Source organism: Dendrobates tinctorius, unplaced genomic scaffold, assembly GCF_039654945.1.
Source record: "Dendrobates tinctorius isolate UK_male_01 unplaced genomic scaffold, ASM3965494v1 ptg000162l, whole genome shotgun sequence".
In the NCBI taxonomy this organism is placed as follows: Eukaryota; Metazoa; Chordata; class Amphibia; order Anura; family Dendrobatidae; genus Dendrobates; species Dendrobates tinctorius.
Genome location: NW_027361829.1, coordinates 17,996,666 through 18,020,690, shown reverse-complemented (window position 1 = coordinate 18,020,690; position 24,025 = coordinate 17,996,666). Strand labels below are relative to the sequence as shown.

The 24,025-nt window shown below is 45.5% G+C and overlaps 1 protein-coding gene across 2 annotated transcripts in view; it reads right to left on the bottom strand.

Moving 5' to 3' along the window:
• Positions 1-24,025, bottom strand: part of IKZF1 (IKAROS family zinc finger 1) — a 231,280-nt gene that overhangs the window by 172,752 nt on the left and 34,503 nt on the right. For both annotated transcript variants that reach the window (XM_073549868.1, XM_073549869.1), the window contains exon 2: positions 15,573-15,626. In XM_073549868.1, coding sequence (XP_073405969.1) covers positions 15,573-15,626 — 54 coding nt within the window. The remainder of the gene's footprint in view (positions 1-15,572; positions 15,627-24,025) is intronic.

Below are 24,025 nucleotides of genomic sequence, written 5' to 3'. Positions count from 1 at the left end.
GACTGGCAACTTCCGTCATGTTGGTGTTAAAGGAAACGGTTGTCCACCTTCTGTCTACAGCCGCCACACTGCTTCTTCCTGCCTATTGGGGTGCTATGCCTCGCTCCCACTGTATGCTGCTGTCTTCACTCTGCATGTCCTCCTGCCAGCTTGGGTCAGTTACCATATCATCCACCACCTCGTCTTCCACTTGCACACCCTGGTCCTCCTCCTGACTTTCTGGCAATTGTGTCTCATCATCGTCCACTTCTTGTGACACTTTCCCACAGTCGCCTTCGTGTGACCGTAGCTGCTCAAATATTTGGGCATCGCTACATGCAATCTTCTTTTGCCCCGCTTCAAGTGGATCGGACGAGAGGCCCGAATCTAAAAATGGAAAAGTGAACAGCTCTTCGGGGTGTCCAAGTGTGGGATCAGTTGTCTCCGGGCACTCGGCATGGTGGGAGGAAGGAGGATCAGGGTGAGAAACATGCGGTCCAGACTCACGGCTACTGAGACTTGACCGTGTGGAAGACAAGGAGATGGTGGTTACAAAGTTACTGTAAGCATTATCCGCTATCCAACCAACAACCTTTTGACACTGCTCTGAGTTCAACAGTGGTGTGCTATTGCAGTCCCCTAGTAACTGGGAGAGGAAGGTCGGGCGAGAAGATGTGGGTGCTTGTTGTGGAACAATTTCAGCTTGCCCATGGCCTCAGCCTCTGTATGCACCATCACCATCACTCCAGTTCCCTGTCCCTTGCCTTGCGCTTGCAGAAGGGACAGTGTTCTTTTCTTGATATGCTTAATTTTTCCATCTGTGAACATTGAGCTGATGTGTCTTGCCAAAAAGTTCCATTTTTGTCTCATCTGTCCATAGGACATTCTCCCAGAAGCTTTGTGGCTTGTCAACAAGTAGTTTGGCAAATTCCAGTCTGGCTTTTTTCTGACCTTTTTTCAACAATGGTGTCCTCCTTGGTCGTCTCCCATGAAGTCCACTTTGGCTCATACGACGGATGGTGCGATCGGACACTGAGGTTCCTTGAGCTTGAAGTTCACCTTTGATCTGTTTAGAAGTTTTTCTGTGCACTTTTGTTACCATTCGTATTATCCATCTCTTTGATTTGTCATCAATTTTCCTCCTGCCACATCCAGGGAGGTTGGCTACAGTCCCATGGAGCTTACATTTCTGAATAACATATGCAACTGTAGTCACAGGATCATCAAGCTGCTTTGAGATGGTCTTATAACTTTTACCTTTAACATGTTTGTCTATCATTTGCTTTCTAATCTCCTGAGACAATTCTTTCCTTTGCTTCCTCTGGTCCATGTTGAGTGTGATACACATCATGTCACCAAAAAGCACAGTGAGTTTCTGTAGTCGTCTATACAGGCCTACTCACTGATTCCAAGATTGCAGACACCTGTGATGCTAATTAGTGGACACACCTTGAATTAACATGTCCCTTTTGTCTCATTATTTTCAGGGGTACCATCATTTCTGTCCAGGCCTATTTCACGAGTTTTAGGTTTTTTTTTAAAATTCTGTGGAAGAATGGTTGAAATGTAATGTCTGACTTTAATTTGTTAATTTTCATAGATTTTTGATTTATTATTACTTTTGTCAGATTCAAGTTATTTCTGTGACCATTGTGGGTTTTTCTGTCATTAAACGAGGGGTATCAACAATTTTGACCACGTGTGAATATATGTACATATATATCTATAATATAATGCTAGGAGCGTCACTGTGTCTGAAGCCTTTTTAGACTGTGCAAGCGTGACGCGCCTGCGCAGTCTGGACCCCACAGAGTTACGCATCTGGGGATGAGGATTGTGGCCCAGGAGATCGCGGTATGCATAAGCACTGAACACATATTGCGATCTCCAGCACAACTTTCCTATCCGGTACTGCCGCGGGCCTGAGGCCGGGACATGAATCCTCCGTTGGAAATGTCGCATGCATATAGCCCACTTCAGGTGCCATTTTGTTGGTGGGTGCAAATGAATGAAATAAGGCTGTGATGTCTGGAGAGGGCGGGTTGTGGCGTCGGAATCAAGATGGAGGCGCACAAAACAGGATGAGGGTGCAGGATGGGGGCTGCACATGACAGGAAGGGGGTGCAGGATGGGAGCAGCATATGACAGGATGGGGGCGCAAGATAGTAGCAGCACATGACAAGATTAGGGCGCAGGATTGAAGCAGCACAAATCAGGATGGAGACCATATACCAATATAAATGCTCGCCACCAGGGCATAGAACGGGTTCAATAGCTAGCATATATTCTGTACATATATATATATATATATATATATATATATATATACACATTATATATACACACATCCCTCTTCCTGGGATATATGTCCCTCGTTCTGGTATATATGTCCATCATCCTAGCATAAACATATATGTTCCTCATCCTGGGTATGTATGTCCCTCAACATGGTATGTGTTCCTTATCCTGGGTCCCAACCTGGTATATTTCCTCTGTTCTGCCACTGTTCTTTAATGTATAGAAAAAATAAATAAATCATTATACCAACCCGGGGCATACATAGAAGTCTTGGGACCCCATACCAAAAGTATAATGCACTCCCCACAGTCCTCCATATAGTATAACCCACAGCCCATAGTTCTCCATATAGTAAAATGCACAGCACATACTCCTCCATATAGTATAATACACAGCACATAGTCCTCCATATTAGTATAATACAAAGTCCAGATCCTACATAGTATAATTGACAGCCCATAGACCTCCATAAAGTATAATGCACAGTCCATAATCATCCATAAAATATAATGCACAGCCCATAGTCCTCCATAAAGTATAATGCACCTCATAGTCATCCATAAAGTATAATGCCCAGCCCATAGTCATCATCCATGTAGTATAATACACATCTCATAGTCATCCATGTAGTACAATGCCCAGCCCATAGTCATCCATAAAGTATAATGCCCAGCCCATAGTCATCATCCATGTAGTATAATACACATCTCATAGTCATCCATGTAGTACAATGCCCAGCCCATAGTCATCTATAAAGTATAATGCACAGCCCATAGGCATCATCCATATAGTATAATGCACAGCCAATAGTCATCCATAAAGTACAATGCACAGCCCATTGTCATCCGAAATGTATAAGGCACAGGGTATAGTTATCCATAAAGTATTATGGCCACCATGTACTCACCGATTTTAAAAAAATAACTACCTTCCCTCCGCGTGGCTTCCTCTTGTGAAGCTGGCAGCTTCAGCATACAAGCAATGAGAGTGCATGATGTCAGTGCCATGCACCCCAGGTCACGTGCACACCAACATTAGCTGCTGACCTTTGATTGACCAGCAGCTGGTATTGCCACATTGGTCTGTGCAGCACAATACACTGATGTGCATCTGAGGACAGTTGAAGTTTCTGCTGGCATTGGCAGGCCCCTAACCTGCACAAGCCTGGTCATTACAGTGTGTTTTGCACAAAGCAGTGTATAAAACAGCATGTGTCTGTTAATGAATTTTGTTTATTTTTCAGCTTCCATGGGCCACCACAAAAAATGTATTACAGTCAGGGACTTACATTTCTGTTGTGTTTAATCTGCTTTTGTGGAGAAAATTATGTTGAAATTTCTGGTTGTGCTTGCGTTCACTACCTTCCCATGAAGTGCCGCCATAGGGTCAGCCTCTGCGACTAGTTATCTCAGTTTCCTGTTCAAAGTATGTCTTTTGTGAAAAGTCGCAGCATTTAACAGTAAATATCTACAAAGATGGAGCTGGTCTCTGATTCATGCCCTATGTGGTTTAGGCAGCATGAATGGCCTGACAGGTTCTGTTTAAGGTGAACCTAAAAGGAGGATCAACACCTATAACCTAATTACATGGCATGGATCTTTTCTTTTCTTATTTATCAATGAAGAAAACTTCTGGAATGTGTAACATTGAAAAAAATGTTTTTGTTACCATTCTCTGTAACTTTTTTTCATCGATGGACTTAAGTTAGGGCTCGTTTTTTTTAAATTAACTCTGAGCTGACAATTTTATTGACGCAACTTTGGGGTACATGTGATATTTTGATTTTTTGGGGGCGGGGGGGGAAGACTAGCATGGCAGTTACAGGGGTCATCATTAGACCCAATGCTGCTATGAAATGCTTGCACGAGGGCCAATGGGAACTGGTCTGATTAACTCCGCTCTAGGAGAATTTAGTTGAGTAAAGGGGCAGAACCCGACTAAATGTGACCCCTCACTAACAGGTCATAAACTTAACCTAAACTTAACCTTTATTCATTTTACTTTAAAATATATGCATTGGATGGGGTATAAATAAAATAATTTTTGCCCTATAGATAAATTGTTTTTGTTTCAACTATATTAAGTAGCCATTGATTATCAAAAGTATTATAAAGTGTCATCTAAAGACAGAGTGACAAATATTAATTGCATAAAACTTAGACATGCAGCACATCTGCCCAACATGTTTTACCGAATTATTGCCATGATCAAGGAATGGGACAATGGTGTGGCGTATCTATAGCGCTCAATCCTCTGTTGGAGAGGTATAGCCTACAACAGCTATACACTGGTCAGCTAATCAGAAGCCATAGTGACACTTTCCCTCCTTCCCCTGCTGTGCTGGTGCTAGGTATTGGAGTGAGACTGACACCTCTGCAGAAAAGGTGAATCCACTGACATCTCTGCAAGTGAGGTGAGCCAGTCCAATCCTGCACATACAGCTTTCAACAAGGGACTTTGGTGTTGTTTTTGAAGCTGTGGGTCATTAATTCACAGAAAGTATAAATTCAACTTGTGGTTCTTACAATTTTTTAGTCCACTTCTGGTTTTGGCTTTTAAAGCCATATAAAAAACAGAAAGTTCCCAATAAATTATTGCAATATTGTTTAGTTACATCACATTTATCTTCATATACGTTTTGAAAGAAGATCAAGTGTGTGTGTTAAAGAGGTTGTCCACTACTTTTGCATTGATGACTTATCATTAGGATCAATGTTTGATCGGTTGTGGTCCGACACCCCTGCCAGTCAGTTGTTCTCAGAGTCAGCCGAAACTGCTCAATTTGAAATCAATAGGAGGCGGATGTGTAGTACCTTGCCGTGGCCACAAGATGGAGCAGCTCCACAATCGAGAACGGCTGATCAGCAGGTGTGTCGGATGTCGGTGTCATGTCGGACGCTGTTCACACCACAGCGTCCGGCAGGCAGCGGTAGTTCCATCTCCGTCCACTATAGCCTCAGTGGCGCCGGCTTGATTTTACTCAGGTTATCTGGGGTTAATCTAGCTGGAAATCAGGTGGGATGTTTGGTCACGCCCACGGTCTTTAAATAGTCGTGCTGGCCTGTGGGCGTCGCCAATTATAGCTTGTGTTTTGTGCCAAGTGGTTCCGGTCTGGAGTGGAGGTGTTGGAGAGAGAAATTCATATCTGGTGTCGTATGATCCGTTGTTACCTTTTCGCCTTCCTATATTTGTGCTTTGTTTTGCCCTGTTCACATTATAGTATTGTCCTGTGTGTATGCGGCGCGGTGCGGTTTAAGTTCTCCCTGTCTGTCATTACTGTGTGGGTTTTGGTGGTTTGACAACTCACTGGGTGGAGGGTGGAGGGTTCAGCTTAGGGCTGAGCAGGAGATAAGGAGAGGCTGGAGGCTCAGGCATTTGCACCTTTAGCAAAAACCCTGAGTTGAGGGTCAGACAGGGTTTTCCCTAGTTTGAGGGACTCCGCAGGGGCCCGGGTTTTGTCAGCCTCCTTCGACCTAGGCCTCGCATAACATTATAATCGGCCCAACATTTTTCCATGGATTCCATGACTTCCATAAACCGCCAGTTGGCGGCGCTGTCCGTACAGGTCACCGAGTTGAAGGGGGCAGTTCAGCAGCAGGGCCTGGTTGTAGCTAATGTACAAGTGGCTTCTGCTGGTGCAGGTGCAGAGCCTAAGATTCCGCTGCCTGAACGATTTTCTGGGGAACGCAGCAAATTTGTCATCTTTCTGGAGGCCTGCAAGTTATACTTTCGCATGCGCCCGGTCTCCTCAGGTAATGAGGCTCAGCGGGTGGGTCTGGTGTTATCATTACTGAGTGGGGACCCCCAAGCATGGGCGTTTTCCTTACCAGCCGACTCTGCTACGTTTCATTCGGTTGAGAATGTTTTTTCAGCACTCGGGCTCATTTATGATGACCCCGACAGATCGGCTTTAGCAGAATCTAAAATCCGCGCCCTCCGTCAGGGGGAACGTATGGCGGAAGACTATTGTTCAGAATTTCGCCGTTGGGCAGTAGACACACAGTGGAACGATCCAGCGCTGCGGAGTCAGTTTATTCATGGGGTCTCAGAAAGAGTTAAACAGGCCCTCTGATGTATGAGACTCCTGCATCGTTAGAATCTGCCATGAGTTTGGTTATACGCATTGATCGCCGTTTGCGTCAAGGGGCGCAGGAGACGCTGCCTCTGGGGGAAAGCAGGGGTGCCAGTGTGGTTGCTGCAGATGAGCCCACGGAACCTATGCAAATCGCTGGGGTATCACATGTGCAGCGTCGCGTTCCTGGGTTCAGGAAGCATGGAGCATGTTTTTACTGTGGTAAAAGAGATCATTATGTAAATGCTTGTCCTGTGCTACCAAAGAAAGTCGCACCGGCGGAAAACTGGTAAGCTCAGAGGGTATGGAGGAGGCCCAACTGAGCGTATGCATATCCTCCATGATGGTATCTCAATGTATGCTCCCTGCCAGGGTTATTATTGCGGGCAGAGAGCTACCAATATCAGTGTTTGTGGATAGCGGTTCAGCCACCAATCTCATGGATGAGGAGTTTGCACGCATGGCAGGTTTCAAGATCAAAAAACTCCCTCATCCTATTCGCGTGGTTACCATTAATGCCGCTCCCCTCCCACAGGGGGAGATTACTGAGTTTGTAGCTGAGGTTAAACTCCACATTGGGGTCCTACATTCTGAGTGGGTTACATGTAAGGTACTCAATAATCTCCCAGCACAAATAGTCCTGGGTTTCCCATGGTTGTCTAAGCACAACCCGGTGATTGACTGGAGAACCCAGGACATAGTCCAGTGGAGCAGTTTCTGCCAGGAGAATTGCTTGGCCACATGTGTGTCCGCCGTGAAGCCCAGCCTTCCGGAGGCATTGCAGGATTTTGCGGACGTATTCTCTGAGAGGGGTTGCTCAGAACTACCACCACATCGAGCCTATGACTGTCAAATTAGGTTAAAACCCGGGGCTAAATTGCCAAAGGTGAGGATGTTTAGTATTTCTGGTCCGGAGAGACAAGCTCTTAAGGACTACATTGCGGAGAGTTTAAGTAAAGGGCACATCCGGCCTTCATCCTCACCTGTAGCAGCGGGGTTTTTCTTCATTAAGAAAAAAGATGGGGGGTTACGCCCGTGTCTGGATTTCCGGGAGTTAAACCAGATTACGGTCCGTGATCCCTACCCGATGCCTCTGATCCCTGATTTGTTCAACCAGGTGGCTGGTGCGAAGTGGTTTTCCAAACTTGACCTCAGGGGGGCATATAACCTCATAAGGGTCCGTCAGGGGGATGAGTGGAAGACGGCATTTAATACCCCTGAGGGTCATTTTGAAAGCCTAGTTATGCCATTTGGATTGACAACCGCGCCTGCTGTGTTCCAACATTTCATAAATGATGTATTTGCTCATGTGCTGGGGAAATTTGTGATTGTGTACCTGGATGATATCCTTATTTATTCGAGCGACCAGGACACTCGTTTAGAGCATGTCAGGCAGGTGTTACAGCTGCTCCGTGAGAATAAGCTCTATGCTAAGCTTGAAAAATGCGTGTTTTTTGTTCAAGAGTTGCCTTTTTTGGGATATATTGTGTCCGCCGCAGGGTTTAAAATGGATGCCGCGAAGGTGCAAGCGGTGCTGCGATGGGAACGGCCTGGTAATCTAAAAGCGCTCCAGCGGTTCCTTGGGTTTGCCAACTATTATAGGAAGTTTATTAAGAATTTCTCTACTATAGCCAAACCGCTCACGGACATGACGAAAAAAGGTACCAATCTCGCTATCTGGTCTGAGGATGCGGTGCGTGCATTTGAGCTTCTGAAGAACCGTTTTGCTTCAGCCCCCATTCTGGTGCAACCGGACGTATCTAAACCTTTTACGGTGGAGGTCGATGCGTCTGAGGTGGGGGTGGGGGCAGTACTGTCACAGGGCTCGTCCTTGAGCAATTTGCGTCCATGCGCCTACTTCTCCAAGAAGCTGTCGCCGGCCGAACGGAATTACGACATCGGCAACAGGGAGTTGTTGGCCATCAAATTGGCTTTTGAGGAATGGCGACACTTCTTGGAGGGGGCGGCCCACCAGGTCACAGTCATCACCGACCATAAAAACCTGCTCTATCTGGAGTCGGCCAAGCGTCTGTCTCCCAGGCAGGCTCGCTGGGCATTGTTTTTTACACGGATGCCTTGTCCAGGTGTTTTCCGGGGGGAGAACCTCGGGAAGAGCCAGTACCCATCCTCCAGGAAGGTGTAGTGGTTTCGGCTCTCACGACTGAGGTAGAGGCGGAGATTGCCGAGGCCCAGGAGGAGGTACCACCAGGACTTCCCGCTAATAAGTCGTTCGTACCCCTTCATCTTCGTCTTAAAGTGTTGGGGGAACACCACGACTCGGTCCTGGCCGGTCATCCAGGGGTTAAGGGCACCTTGGAACTGGTATCGCGCCGCTTCTGGTGGCCAAAAATCCGGCAGGATGTGGTTTCATACGTGACAGCTTGCATCACGTGCGCCAGGGCCAAGTCGCCCAGAACCCGTCCTGCTGGCACTCTACAGCCTCTGGGGATACCTAGTAGGCCATGGACAGAAATCTCCATGGACTTTATCACAGACTTGCCTGCCTCGGCGGGGAACACGGTCATCCTGGTGGTGGTTGATCGATTTTCGAAGATGGCGCACTTTGTGTCGTTGCCTTCCTTGCCCAACGCTAAGACGTTGGCTCAGGTCTTTGTGCAGGAGGTGGTCAGACTGCACGGAGTTCCGTCGGACATAGTGTCTGATAGGGGTACCCAGTTTGTGGCGAAGTTTTGGAAAGCTTTTTGCTCACGATTGGGGATCAAGTTGTCTCATTCGTCGGCGTTTCATCCGCAGTCAAATGGTCAAACTAAGTGCATGAACCAAAATCTGGAGCAGTATTTGCGATGTTTTGTGTCTGACAACCAAGAGGAGTGGTTGACGTTCCTTCCCTTGGCCGAGTTCGCATTAAATAATCACCGCCAAGAATCATCGGGAGAGTCTCCGTTCTTTTGTGTTTATGGGCACCATCCTCAGTTTTGTACCTTGCGTCAGGTTGGCTCTGGGGGCGTCCCAGAGGAGGACCGGTTAGGAGTTCAACTATCATCGGTCTGGAGGAGTGTGAAACAGCGATTGCTGAGCATGAGTGCAAGATACAAACGTGTGGCTGACTCTAGACGCGTGCCAGGTCCGGACCTGTGTGTGGGTGATTGGGTGTGGTTAGCTACTAAAAACATAAAACTCAAAATTCCATCATTGAAATTGGGTCCAAGGTTTATTGGCCCTTTTAAGATTGCTGCCATCATAAACCCTTATCGGTTGGAGCTTCCTGCGGTATACAAGATACACAACGTGTTTCACAGGTCTTTATTGAAAAAGGTGGTAGGCTCTGTGGACACGACGCCGATGCCACCTCCAGTCATGGTGGATGGCGATTTAGAGTTTGAAGTCTCCAAGGTGGTGGACTCTCGAGTACTGCGCCGTACTCTTCAGTATTTGGTGCACTGGCGGGGGTATGGTCCGGAGGAGAGGTCTTGGGTACCAGCCTCGGACATACATGCGGATCGGCTGGTCAGTTCCTTTCACCGCCGTCATCCGGACAAGCCGGGTCCTATGAGTCTTGAGGGCCCTGGGGTCCCTCGTAGAAGACGGGGTACTGTCATGTCGGACGCTGTTCACACCACAGCGTCCGGCAGGCAGCGGTAGTTCCATCTCCGTCCACTATAGCCTCAGTGGCGCCGGCTTGATTTTACTCAGGTTATCTGGGGTTAATCTAGCTGGAAATCAGGTGGGATGTTTGGTCACGCCCACGGTCTTTAAATAGTCGTGCTGGCCTGTGGGCGTCGCCGATTATAGCTTGTGTTTTGTGCCAAGTGGTTCCGGTCTGGAGTGGAGGTGTTGGAGAGAGAAATTCATATCTGGTGTCGTATGATCCGTTGTTACCTTTTCGCCTTCCTATATTTGTGCTTTGTTTTGCCCTGTTCACATTATAGTATTGTCCTGTGTGTATGCGGCGCGGTGCGGTTTAAGTTCTCCTTGTCTGTTATTACTGTGTGGGTTTTGGTGGTTTGACAACTCACTGGGTGGAGGGTGGAGGGTTCAGCTTAGGGCTGAGCAGGAGATAAGGAGAGGCTGGAGGCTCAGGCATTTGCACCTTTAGCAAAAACCCTGAGTTGAGGGTCAGACAGGGTTTTCCCTAGTTTGAGGGACTCCGCAGGGGCCCGGGTTTTGTCAGCCTCCTTCGACCTAGGCCTCGCATAACATTATAATCGGCCCAACATTTTTCCATGGATTCCATGACTTCCATAAACCGCCAGTTGGCGGCGCTGTCCGTACAGGTCACCGAGTTGAAGGGGGCAGTTCAGCAGCAGGGCCTGGTTGTAGCTAATGTACAAGTGGCTTCTGCTGGTGCAGGTGCAGAGCCTAAGATTCCGCTGCCTGAACGATTTTCTGGGGAACGCAGCAAATTTGTCATCTTTCTGGAGGCCTGCAAGTTATACTTTCGCATGCGCCCGGTCTCCTCAGGTAATGAGGCTCAGCGGGTGGGTCTGGTGTTATCATTACTGAGTGGGGACCCCCAAGCATGGGCGTTTTCCTTACCAGCCGACTCTGCTACGTTTCATTCGGTTGAGAATGTTTTTTCAGCACTCGGGCTCATTTATGATGACCCCGACAGATCGGCTTTAGCAGAATCTAAAATCCGCGCCCTCCGTCAGGGGGAACGTATGGCGGAAGACTATTGTTCAGAATTTCGCCGTTGGGCAGTAGACACACAGTGGAACGATCCAGCGCTGCGGAGTCAGTTTATTCATGGGGTCTCAGAAAGAGTTAAACAGGCCCTCTGATGTATGAGACTCCTGCATCGTTAGAATCTGCCATGAGTTTGGTTATACGCATTGATCGCCGTTTGCGTCAAGGGGCGCAGGAGACGCTGCCTCTGGGGGAAAGCAGGGGTGCCAGTGTGGTTGCTGCAGATGAGCCCACGGAACCTATGCAAATCGCTGGGGTATCACATGTGCAGCGTCGCGTTCCTGGGTTCAGGAAGCATGGAGCATGTTTTTACTGTGGTAAAAGAGATCATTATGTAAATGCTTGTCCTGTGCTACCAAAGAAAGTCGCACCGGCGGAAAACTGGTAAGCTCAGAGGGTATGGAGGAGGCCCAACTGAGCGTATGCATATCCTCCATGATGGTATCTCAATGTATGCTCCCTGCCAGGGTTATTATTGCGGGCAGAGAGCTACCAATATCAGTGTTTGTGGATAGCGGTTCAGCCACCAATCTCATGGATGAGGAGTTTGCACGCATGGCAGGTTTCAAGATCAAAAAACTCCCTCATCCTATTCGCGTGGTTACCATTAATGCCGCTCCCCTCCCACAGGGGGAGATTACTGAGTTTGTAGCTGAGGTTAAACTCCACATTGGGGTCCTACATTCTGAGTGGGTTACATGTAAGGTACTCAATAATCTCCCAGCACAAATAGTCCTGGGTTTCCCATGGTTGTCTAAGCACAACCCGGTGATTGACTGGAGAACCCAGGACATAGTCCAGTGGAGCAGTTTCTGCCAGGAGAATTGCTTGGCCACATGTGTGTCCGCCGTGAAGCCCAGCCTTCCGGAGGCATTGCAGGATTTTGCGGACGTATTCTCTGAGAGGGGTTGCTCAGAACTACCACCACATCGAGCCTATGACTGTCAAATTAGGTTAAAACCCGGGGCTAAATTGCCAAAGGCGAGGATGTTTAGTATTTCTGGTCCGGAGAGACAAGCTCTTAAGGACTACATTGCGGAGAGTTTAAGTAAAGGGCACATCCGGCCTTCATCCTCACCTGTAGCAGCGGGGTTTTTCTTCATTAAGAAAAAAGATGGGGGGTTACGCCCGTGTCTGGATTTCCGGGAGTTAAACCAGATTACGGTCCGTGATCCCTACCCGATGCCTCTGATCCCTGATTTGTTCAACCAGGTGGCTGGTGCGAAGTGGTTTTCCAAACTTGACCTCAGGGGGGCATATAACCTCATAAGGGTCCGTCAGGGGGATGAGTGGAAGACGGCATTTAATACCCCTGAGGGTCATTTTGAAAGCCTAGTTATGCCATTTGGATTGACAACCGCGCCTGCTGTGTTCCAACATTTCATAAATGATGTATTTGCTCATGTGCTGGGGAAATTTGTGATTGTGTACCTGGATGATATCCTTATTTATTCGAGCGACCAGGACACTCGTTTAGAGCATGTCAGGCAGGTGTTACAGCTGCTCCGTGAGAATAAGCTCTATGCTAAGCTTGAAAAATGCGTGTTTTTTGTTCAAGAGTTGCCTTTTTTGGGATATATTGTGTCCGCCGCAGGGTTTAAAATGGATGCCGCGAAGGTGCAAGCGGTGCTGCGATGGGAACGGCCTGGTAATCTAAAAGCGCTCCAGCGGTTCCTTGGGTTTGCCAACTATTATAGGAAGTTTATTAAGAATTTCTCTACTATAGCCAAACCGCTCACGGACATGACGAAAAAAGGTACCAATCTCGCTATCTGGTCTGAGGATGCGGTGCGTGCATTTGAGCTTCTGAAGAACCGTTTTGCTTCAGCCCCCATTCTGGTGCAACCGGACGTATCTAAACCTTTTACGGTGGAGGTCGATGCGTCTGAGGTGGGGGTGGGGGCAGTACTGTCACAGGGCTCGTCCTTGAGCAATTTGCGTCCATGCGCCTACTTCTCCAAGAAGCTGTCGCCGGCCGAACGGAATTACGACATCGGCAACAGGGAGTTGTTGGCCATCAAATTGGCTTTTGAGGAATGGCGACACTTCTTGGAGGGGGCGGCCCACCAGGTCACAGTCATCACCGACCATAAAAACCTGCTCTATCTGGAGTCGGCCAAGCGTCTGTCTCCCAGGCAGGCTCGCTGGGCATTGTTTTTTACACGGATGCCTTGTCCAGGTGTTTTCCGGGGGGAGAACCTCGGGAAGAGCCAGTACCCATCCTCCAGGAAGGTGTAGTGGTTTCGGCTCTCACGACTGAGGTAGAGGCGGAGATTGCCGAGGCCCAGGAGGAGGTACCACCAGGACTTCCCGCTAATAAGTCGTTCGTACCCCTTCATCTTCGTCTTAAAGTGTTGGGGGAACACCACGACTCGGTCCTGGCCGGTCATCCAGGGGTTAAGGGCACCTTGGAACTGGTATCGCGCCGCTTCTGGTGGCCAAAAATCCGGCAGGATGTGGTTTCATACGTGACAGCTTGCATCACGTGCGCCAGGGCCAAGTCGCCCAGAACCCGTCCTGCTGGCACTCTACAGCCTCTGGGGATACCTAGTAGGCCATGGACAGAAATCTCCATGGACTTTATCACAGACTTGCCTGCCTCGGCGGGGAACACGGTCATCCTGGTGGTGGTTGATCGATTTTCGAAGATGGCGCACTTTGTGTCGTTGCCTTCCTTGCCCAACGCTAAGACGTTGGCTCAGGTCTTTGTGCAGGAGGTGGTCAGACTGCACGGAGTTCCGTCGGACATAGTGTCTGATAGGGGTACCCAGTTTGTGGCGAAGTTTTGGAAAGCTTTTTGCTCACGATTGGGGATCAAGTTGTCTCATTCGTCGGCGTTTCATCCGCAGTCAAATGGTCAAACTAAGTGCATGAACCAAAATCTGGAGCAGTATTTGCGATGTTTTGTGTCTGACAACCAAGAGGAGTGGTTGACGTTCCTTCCCTTGGCCGAGTTCGCATTAAATAATCACCGCCAAGAATCATCGGGAGAGTCTCCGTTCTTTTGTGTTTATGGGCACCATCCTCAGTTTTGTACCTTGCGTCAGGGGGGCTCTGGGGGCGTCCCAGAGGAGGACCGGTTAGGAGTTCAACTATCATCGGTCTGGAGGAGTGTGAAACAGCGATTGCTGAGCATGAGTGCAAGATACAAACGTGTGGCTGACTCTAGACGCGTGCCAGGTCCGGACCTGTGTGTGGGTGATTGGGTGTGGTTAGCTACTAAAAACATAAAACTCAAAATTCCATCATTGAAATTGGGTCCAAGGTTTATTGGCCCTTTTAAGATTGCTGCCATCATAAACCCTTATCGGTTGGAGCTTCCTGCGGTATACAAGATACACAACGTGTTTCACAGGTCTTTATTGAAAAAGGTGGTAGGCTCTGTGGACACGACGCCGATGCCACCTCCAGTCATGGTGGATGGCGATTTAGAGTTTGAAGTCTCCAAGGTGGTGGACTCTCGAGTACTGCGCCGTACTCTTCAGTATTTGGTGCACTGGCGGGGGTATGGTCCGGAGGAGAGGTCTTGGGTACCAGCCTCGGACATACATGCGGATCGGCTGGTCAGTTCCTTTCACCGCCGTCATCCGGACAAGCCGGGTCCTATGAGTCTTGAGGGCCCTGGGGTCCCTCGTAGAAGACGGGGTACTGTCATGTCGGACGCTGTTCACACCACAGCGTCCGGCAGGCAGCGGTAGTTCCATCTCCGTCCACTATAGCCTCAGTGGCGCCGGCTTGATTTTACTCAGGTTATCTGGGGTTAATCTAGCTGGAAATCAGGTGGGATGTTTGGTCACGCCCACGGTCTTTAAATAGTCGTGCTGGCCTGTGGGCGTCGCCGATTATAGCTTGTGTTTTGTGCCAAGTGGTTCCGGTCTGGAGTGGAGGTGTTGGAGAGAGAAATTCATATCTGGTGTCGTATGATCCGTTGTTACCTTTTCGCCTTCCTATATTTGTGCTTTGTTTTGCCCTGTTCACATTATAGTATTGTCCTGTGTGTATGCGGCGCGGTGCGGTTTAAGTTCTCCTTGTCTGTTATTACTGTGTGGGTTTTGGTGGTTTGACAACTCACTGGGTGGAGGGTGGAGGGTTCAGCTTAGGGCTGAGCAGGAGATAAGGAGAGGCTGGAGGCTCAGGCATTTGCACCTTTAGCAAAAACCCTGAGTTGAGGGTCAGATAGGGTTTTCCCTAGTTTGAGGGACTCCGCAGGGGCCCGGGTTTTGTCAGCCTCCTTCGACCTAGGCCTCGCATAACAGTCGGACCCTGAACTATCAGACACTGAGTGACCTATTCGCAGGATAGATCATCTATGAAAAAGTGACGGACAACCTCTTTAATTATTGATACGTCCATGTAAACAATAAAAGCCTTTTCATGGAGTGAAAAGCTAAAATACATATTGTCACGATAACTGTGGATTACAAGATTACAATTCTATAATGGTCAACCGATGGATTTATAAGGGACACTTGCTTTGTTTGATAATCTCACCCAATTACGACTGCACCAACAAAAATCTTATATTATTCAAGATGATTAGCTTGAATGTATCCTCATAATTTTAAATTGACCTCACCTGACATTTGGGTCATATCTGGTGCCTCATCTGTTTCCATGTTTCTCTGATTATCTGTAAATTAAATTTTAAAGACTGTTAAAATTTATTTAATTGGGTTGTAAACTAAAATCTATAATTATTAAACTATTCTTCTCTTTACTCTTGTTTCCTTCAGTACCTGCCCGGGTATCAGACAGGAACAGTCCTTGAGTCTTTTTTAAAAAAAATAGAATTACTAAGATGTATAAAGAAATATCATTAGTAGCACAGGAGGACCAAATTTGTTATTTATTGTTAATTTCCTACTGCATAATAACCCAAAATGCAAACTGACTGCAACAAAATTAAGCAGAAAATTAAATGGCCTTGGGTCATTGTAGGCACAGAATTCATTCTCTTGGCTGATCCATACTTATGTTCCTTTTAATTTACTGAGCATGCATCGATGAACCTTGAGTCAGCTTGGTGACACGCGTACAATCAGCAATCAAAAACGAAAGCAATTTGCTGAAGAATGTCTCATTTGCCCAAGCAAGGCTGCATATCTGAGCAGAAACTGTCGCAGGCTCTATTAATAATGAATACACCTCAAACAGTAGCAGATGGGTAAAACAGAAGCTCTCGTCTTAAACATATAAGGAGTCCCATAATCAGACCATACTGTCCATCTTCTACTTAGGGAGAAGTGAATCTCCCAAAATAGCAAAAAAAGCCCGGGAGAGAGAGACAAACCAGACCTTCCTGTTTAACTTAACAGATGGCTCCACAGCTATGGAACAAATAGTAGGAAACACTTGCCCCTCTGTTGCAACACGTAATGTTCTGAAGACTGAGTTGCAAGTACAAGGAAACACGAGGGAAATACAGACTTGAGGGTAGCTAGGTATAAAGCAAGTAAAAAGTTTGGTTTGCGCTGAGGACCTTGGTGGTGCTATTCTCAGGTGTCTTGAGTGCACATCTGGTGGCTACACAGTCAAATGTCTGGAGCCAGATGCCTGAACAACTTATTCAAACATTTCAAACATTTTTGAACAAAATAGCAAGTTTCATCTCTGTTGCTTTTTTGTAAAAGTTTTTGTACCTTTACATGTTTTCGTACATAGACATAATAATGAATACTTTTAGTAAAATGCTGTCTCATTTCAACACCACTGCACATTTGGACAGGTAACTGTAAGTGTTAGCATATCTTAACATATTTTTAAAACTATTGGGAAATGAGTACAGTATAAGCATTTACATTTTCTAAATAATAAGAAAAAATATTTCCAATTCGGTAATACTTTCTCATAGCACCAGGTTCCCTGAATAAAAGGTTTATATCAAAATGGTTGCCTTATCATGACAATCCTTTTTTGTACTAAAACCACCCTATTAGCATATGTTACAGGTTCAGAAAGCCCGAGCGAAGACCTACTAGCTGGCCTTAAATTTTTCCCTGAAATTGCAGTGAACATGCCTTTTAACAACGTCCTCACTATGTCAACTAAGGGACACAACACCTAAATGATTAAATTGCTGTGATTGGTAGTCTCACCCATTCATGACATGGGCCTTGTATTTAAGGGACTATACCTATGTAAAAAAATATTCAGAATTGAGAGTCCTCAGTCGTTGATACCTTTTAATGGCTAACTGAAAAGATGGTAATACATTGCAAGCTTTCGAGACTACTCAGGTCTCTTCATCAGGCTAGACTAATACAAAATCTGAAGTCACATATTTATGCACAATACAGCCTAGTAAAAATGCAATAGATAAGACAAGTGACGTGAAGCAGAACTATCAATATGGGAGAGGGAGAAACATAAATATAAACATTGGACCAGTTCATAGATAAGGAGTCTGGATGTTTTATGGTCCTCTGATTGGGGTCTAGTTCTGTGTTGCCCCGCAAGGTTTTAAAAGGAAATTCCTTAATTGATGTAAAAAGACATAAATCCATGCGACACATTCATTCCAGCACTGAGAGTGTCAAAGTTCGTCATAAATTTGTACTCCCAATGTATACCTATGTAGTGAGAGTCATAGATATTTTGGAATGGCACAGGCTGAAAGTTGAGCCTGCACTGGTAAAGGGGGTGTTTTCTGTATATTACATAACTCCAGTCCTAGTTATTGACCCCCAGAGATGCTGCAGTGACCTAGTGTCCACAGCATAAAAGCGGCTGAACACATGGAGGTGGGCGCAACTGTGACGTGATCTCAAGGTGCTGCTAATGCATTTCCATAGCATCTGGGAAGCCAACAATGATCCCCAAGTCTGTCATCTTTGAAATTTGAACTCTTGTTAAAAGGATGCCTTTTACTTTTTGGTCTTGAAACACATATGGAAAGAAAACAGCTTCCTTCCCAACTTTTCAGTCACTTCTTCCTCGAACCCTGTGACATAGCCCATTATACTATATGAAGAGGAGAAGAAGGACTGAGGAGTAGAGAGAGAAAACAGACAGAAGAAAACATAAAGCCATAATGCTGAATTTTAGAACATGTCAGATCAGAGTTTTCTTAACAGCCTAACATATCAGTATTGTAATATAATGTCACCTATGCCCATGGTGCTTGTTTCTGTGCACCAAGAAGAGATGAAGAGGAGTCCATCTCTGGGCGTTTAGCTGAATATGGGAAAGATCTCAGCAGCTGGTTACCTCCAATCAGTTCAGAATGTATGTAGATGGCAAATACAGACCTAAATGTATTTATAAAAAATATTGGAAAAAAAATAAATTATTCTGAATATAAAAAGTTCATGAACATTCAAGTCTTTAAAGAGAATAGCACTTGTAATGGCAAGCAATACTTAAGAGAATCTTTTACCAGGTACAGCATGCTAAACTGGCCACATCATAGAATAATCGCTGCACAGGTGAATAAAACATTCTTTTTATTTTTTTATTATTTATTGCGGAGATATTAGATTGTAATTTTTAAGTTATAATTAGAGTTGAGCGATACCGTCCGATACTTCAAAGTATCGGATCGGAATGGATCGGCCGATCTTAAAAAAAAAGTATCGGTATCGCCGATTCCGATACCGGAAGTCCCATTCAAGTCTATGGGACTTCCGGTATCGGAATAAGAAAAATCCTGTTTTTCCCTTGTACAGCCTCTCTGGGGTCTGTACGGGCCTTTCGGGGGGCTGTGCCGGCCTGCCAGGGGGTCTGTGCAGGCTCCGGTGGTCTGTGCCGGCCTGCCGGGGGGCTGTGCAGGCTCCGGTGGGCTGTGCCGGCCTGCCGGGGGGCTGTGCCGGCCTGCCGGGGGGCTGTGCAGGCTCCGGGGGTCTGTGCAGGCATCGTCCGATGGGACTACAAGTCCCATCGGGCGATGCCTGCTACCATGACAGTGATTGACACATTAGCCAATGATGGGACAGTAGTAGTCCCATCATCCGGCTAATGTGTTGAATGTAAAAAAAAAAAAAAAAAAAATTACATGCTACATACATGCTACATACATACAACATGCATACTACATACATGCTACATTCATACTACATACTACATACATGCTACATTCATACTACATATATACAGTGGGGAAAAAAAGTATTTAGTCAGTCAGCAATAGTGCAAGTTTCACCACTTAAAAAGATGAGAGGCGTCTGTAATTTACATCATAGGTAGACCTCAACTATGGGAGACAAACTGAGAAAAAAAAATCCAGAAAATCACATTGTCTGTTTTTTTTTCATTTTATTTGCATATTATGGTGGAAAATAAGTATTTGGTCAGAAACAAGCAATCAAGATTTCTGGCTCTCACAGACCTGTAACTTCTTCTTTAAGAGTCTCCTCTTTCCTCCACTCATTACCTGTAGTAATGGCACCTGTTTAAACTTGTTATCAGTATAAAAAGACACCTGTGCACACCCTCAAACAGTCTGACTCCAAACTCCACTATGGTGAAGACCAAAGAGCTGTCAAAGGACACCAGAAACAAAATTGTAGCCCTGCACCAGGCTGGGAAGATTGAATCTGCAATAGCCAACCAGCTTGGAGTGAAGAAATCAACTGTGGGAGCAATAATTAGAAAATGGAAGACATACAAGACCACTGATAATCTCCCTCGATCTGGTGCTCCACGCAAAATCCCACCCCGTGGGGTCAGAATGATCACAAGAACGGTGAGCAAAAATCCCAGAACCACGCGGGGGGACCTAGTGAATGAACTGCAGAGAGCTGGGACCAATGTAACAAGGCCTACCATAAGTAACACACTACGCCACCATGGACTCAGATCCTGCAGTGCCAGACGTGTCCCACTGCTTAAGCCTGTACATGTCCGGGCCCGTCTGAAGTTTGCTAGAGAGCATTTGGATGATCCAGAGGAGTTTTGGGAGAATGTCCTATGGTCTGATGAAACCAAACTGGAACTGTTTGGTAGAAACACAACTTGTCGTGTTTGGAGGAAAAAGAATACTGAGTTGCATCCATCAAACACCATACCTACTGTAAAGCATGGTGGTGGAAACATCATGCTTTGGGGCTGTTTCTCTGCAAAGGGGCCAGGACGACTGATCCGGGTACATGAAAGAATGAATGGGGCCATGTATCGTGAGATTTTGAGTGCAAACCTCCTTCCATCAGCAAGGGCATTGAAGATGAAACGTGGCTGGGTCTTTCAGCATGACAATGATCCAAAGCACACCGCCAGGGCAACGAAGGAGTAGCTTCGTAAGAAGCATTTCAAGGTCCTGGAGTGGCCTAGCCAGTCTCCAGATCTCAACCCTATAGAAAACCTTTGGAGGGAGTTGAAAGTCCGTGTTGCCAAGCGAAAAGCCAAAAACATCACTGCTCTAGAGGAGATCTGCATGGAGGAATGGGCCAACATACCAACAACAGTGTGTGGCAACCTTGTGAAGACTTACAGAAAACGTTTGACCTCTGTCATTGCCAACAAAGGATATATCACAAAGTATTGAGATGAAATTTTGTTTCTGACCAAATACTTATTTTCCACCATAATATGCAAATAAAATGAAAAAAAAACAGACAATGTGATTTTCTGGATTTTTTTTTCTCAGTTTGTCTCCCATAGTTGAGGTCTACCTATGATGTAAATTACAGACGCCTCTCATCTTTTTAAGTGGTGGAACTTGCACTATTGCTGACTGACTAAATACTTTTTTTCCCCACTGTACTACATGCAACATACATACTACATATATACTACATGCATGCAACAAGCATACTACATATATACTACATGCAACATACATATTACATATATACTACATGCAACATACATACTACATATATACTACATGCATGCAACATGCATACTACATATATACTACATGCTACATACATACTACATATATACTACATACATACTGCATGCTACATACATACTACATGCTACATACATACCACATATATACTACATACATACTACATGCATGCTACATGCTACATACATACCACATACATACTACATACATACTACATGATACATACATACTACATATATACTACATGCAACATACATACTACATATATACTACATGCATGCAACATGCATACTACATATATACTACATGCTACATACATACTACATATATGCTACATACATACTACATATATACTATATGCATGCTACATACATACTACATGCTACATACATACTACATACATACTACATACATACTACATGCATGCTACATGCATGCTACATACATACTACATACATACCACATACATACTACATACATACTACATGCTACATACATACTACATATATACTACATGCATGCTACATACATACTGCATGCTACATGCATGCTACATACATACTACATGCTACATACATACCACATATATACTACATACATACTACATACAATACATTCATACAATACATACATAGACATACAGTACATATAACATAGAGTAACATACTTACCAATACTTGTCACATTGTTCCCCGAAGCCATTGTCTTTTACGGAATAAATATTAACATAACAAACCACAAAAATACTCACCCACGATCCGAAGCAGTCCACGAGTGTGTCCCACGACGATCTTGGGTAGAGAACTGCAGCATCAGCTGTTGCTGCCGTTCTCTACGGGCTGCAGGAATCCAATGACGGAAGGTAGGTATCCTTCCGCACTGTATTCCTCCGCCACTTAAAAAAAAAAAGTCCCTAGTCTCACTTTATGCCATTGCTGCGTGGGAATTTCCATAGCCCATAGCCTCCACACATGCAGCATGACACCCCCATAGCCTCCACGTGTGCAGCATGAAACCTCCATAGCCCCCCCATGTGCAGCAAGACACCCCCATAGCCTCCCCATGTTCACCCCCATAGAATCGCCATATTCACCCAATAGAATCCCCGTGTTCACCACCATAGAATCCTCATGCTCACCCCCACAGAATCCCCATCTTCACCCCCACAGAATCCACATGATCACCCCCATAGAATCCCCATGTTCACCCCCAAAGAATCCCCATGTTCACCCCCAAAGAATCCCCATGTTCACCCCCAAAGAATCCCCATGTTCACCCCCAAAGAATCCCCATGTTCACGCCCATAGAATCCCCATGTTCACCCCATAGAATCCCCATGATCACCCCCATAGAATCCCCATGTTCACCCCCATAGAATCCTCATGTTCACCCCATAGAATCCCCATGTTCACCCCCATAGAATCCCCATGTTCACCCCCATAGAATCCCCATGTTCACCCCATAGAATCCCCATGTTCACCCCAATAGAATCCCCATGATCACCCCCATAGAACACCATGTTCACCCCATAGAATCCCCATGATCACTCCCAAAGTATCATTATATCAGAATTGGAAACGTAAGCTCAAAAATTCAATTTGGAGAATGAGGGGAGCATTACTAATTATTTATAAGTAAATTACAACTTTTATTGAATCAAAAAACAAAACAAACACACAGAAATCCACAAACAACTGTGTCACCTATATAGGCCCTAAATCGGGGCCCTGATAACAGCTACCTACCAGCGGAGGTTGTCACCCTAAACACAATCGAGATTGGCGCCCCCGCTCCACGATTGCTGACCCTGTTATACCTAGATAACCCTGGACTGGTGCAACACACAATTACCATTTAACCAGGAAAGGAGTGTAAAGGTGTCGCCAGTAAGGGTAGGTTTGGGCAACAATAGAAAAGGTGCAAAAAAAAGTGCTGTAAACACGAGACATAAAGTGACAAGTGCAAACAAATGAGTACCTGACTATATTGTTCCCTGTGACTGAACACCTTCCTGTCAGCGGAGGTTGGCACCCTACTTGTCAGCGGAATGGCGCCCCCGCTCCACGACGGCTATCCCTGAAGTCCCTGATATAACTGATAAATTAAACAAGGATAGCAAAAGCTAGATAGCCAGAAGGTGTATTTAACCTATAAGGCCAATATTAGCCCACAAGAGAGAAAGATACTAATGATAAATAATTAAATCATGTTGATAACAATAAAAGGGTACTCAAAGTTGGTGGTTGATGGAGTGAAACCTCAACGTGTTTCTCCTTTTAGGATCATCAGGAGGCAGATAATCAGCATCTGATCACAGGACACCATGTTTCGGTAAAAAATTAAGTTTCTTTAATCAGGGTTGCTTTAAAAACAGCTACGTGTCAACAAACGTGATAATGAAACTGTGTCCATGATGGAAATGTGGGAGGAACACTGGGAAATTGCATATTGCAAGCAGATGCGTTTCAAACGACCATAGATGGACCATGTCTGCGGAGGGCTCTCAATTCTGTTCACATGGGTAGAGGTTTCATTATGGAACAGTCCCTTTAACCCCCTCACCCCCAAGGGTGGTTTGCACGTTCATGACCGGGCCAATTTTTACAATTCTGACCACTGTACCTTTATGAGGTCATAACTCTGGAACGCTTCCATGGATCCCGGTGATTCTGACACTGTTTTCTCGTGAAATATTGTACTTCATGTTAGTGGTAAAATTTCATTCAAATAACTTGCGTTTATTTGTGAAAAAAACGGAAATTTGGCAAAAATTTTGAAAATTTCGCAATTTTCCAACTTTGAATTTTTATGCCCTTAAATCACAGAGATACGGCACACAAAAAACTTGATAACTAACATTTCCCACATGTTTACTTTACATCAGCACAATTTTGGAACCAAAATTTTTTTTCTTAGGAAGTTATAAGGGTTAAAAGTTGACCAGCGATTTCTCATTTTTACAACACCATTTTATTTTTAGGACCACATCACATTTGAAGCCACTTTGCGGGGTCTATATGATAGAAAATACCCAAAAGTGACACCATTCTAAAAACTGAACCCCTTAAGGTGCTCAAAACCACATTCAAGAAGTTTATTAACCCATTAGGTGCGTCACAGGAATTTTTTTGAATATTTAAAAAGAAATGAACATCTAACTTTTTTTCACAAAAAAAATACTTCAGGTTCAATTTTTTTTTATTTTACCAAGGGTAACAGGAGAAATTGGACTGCAAAAGTTA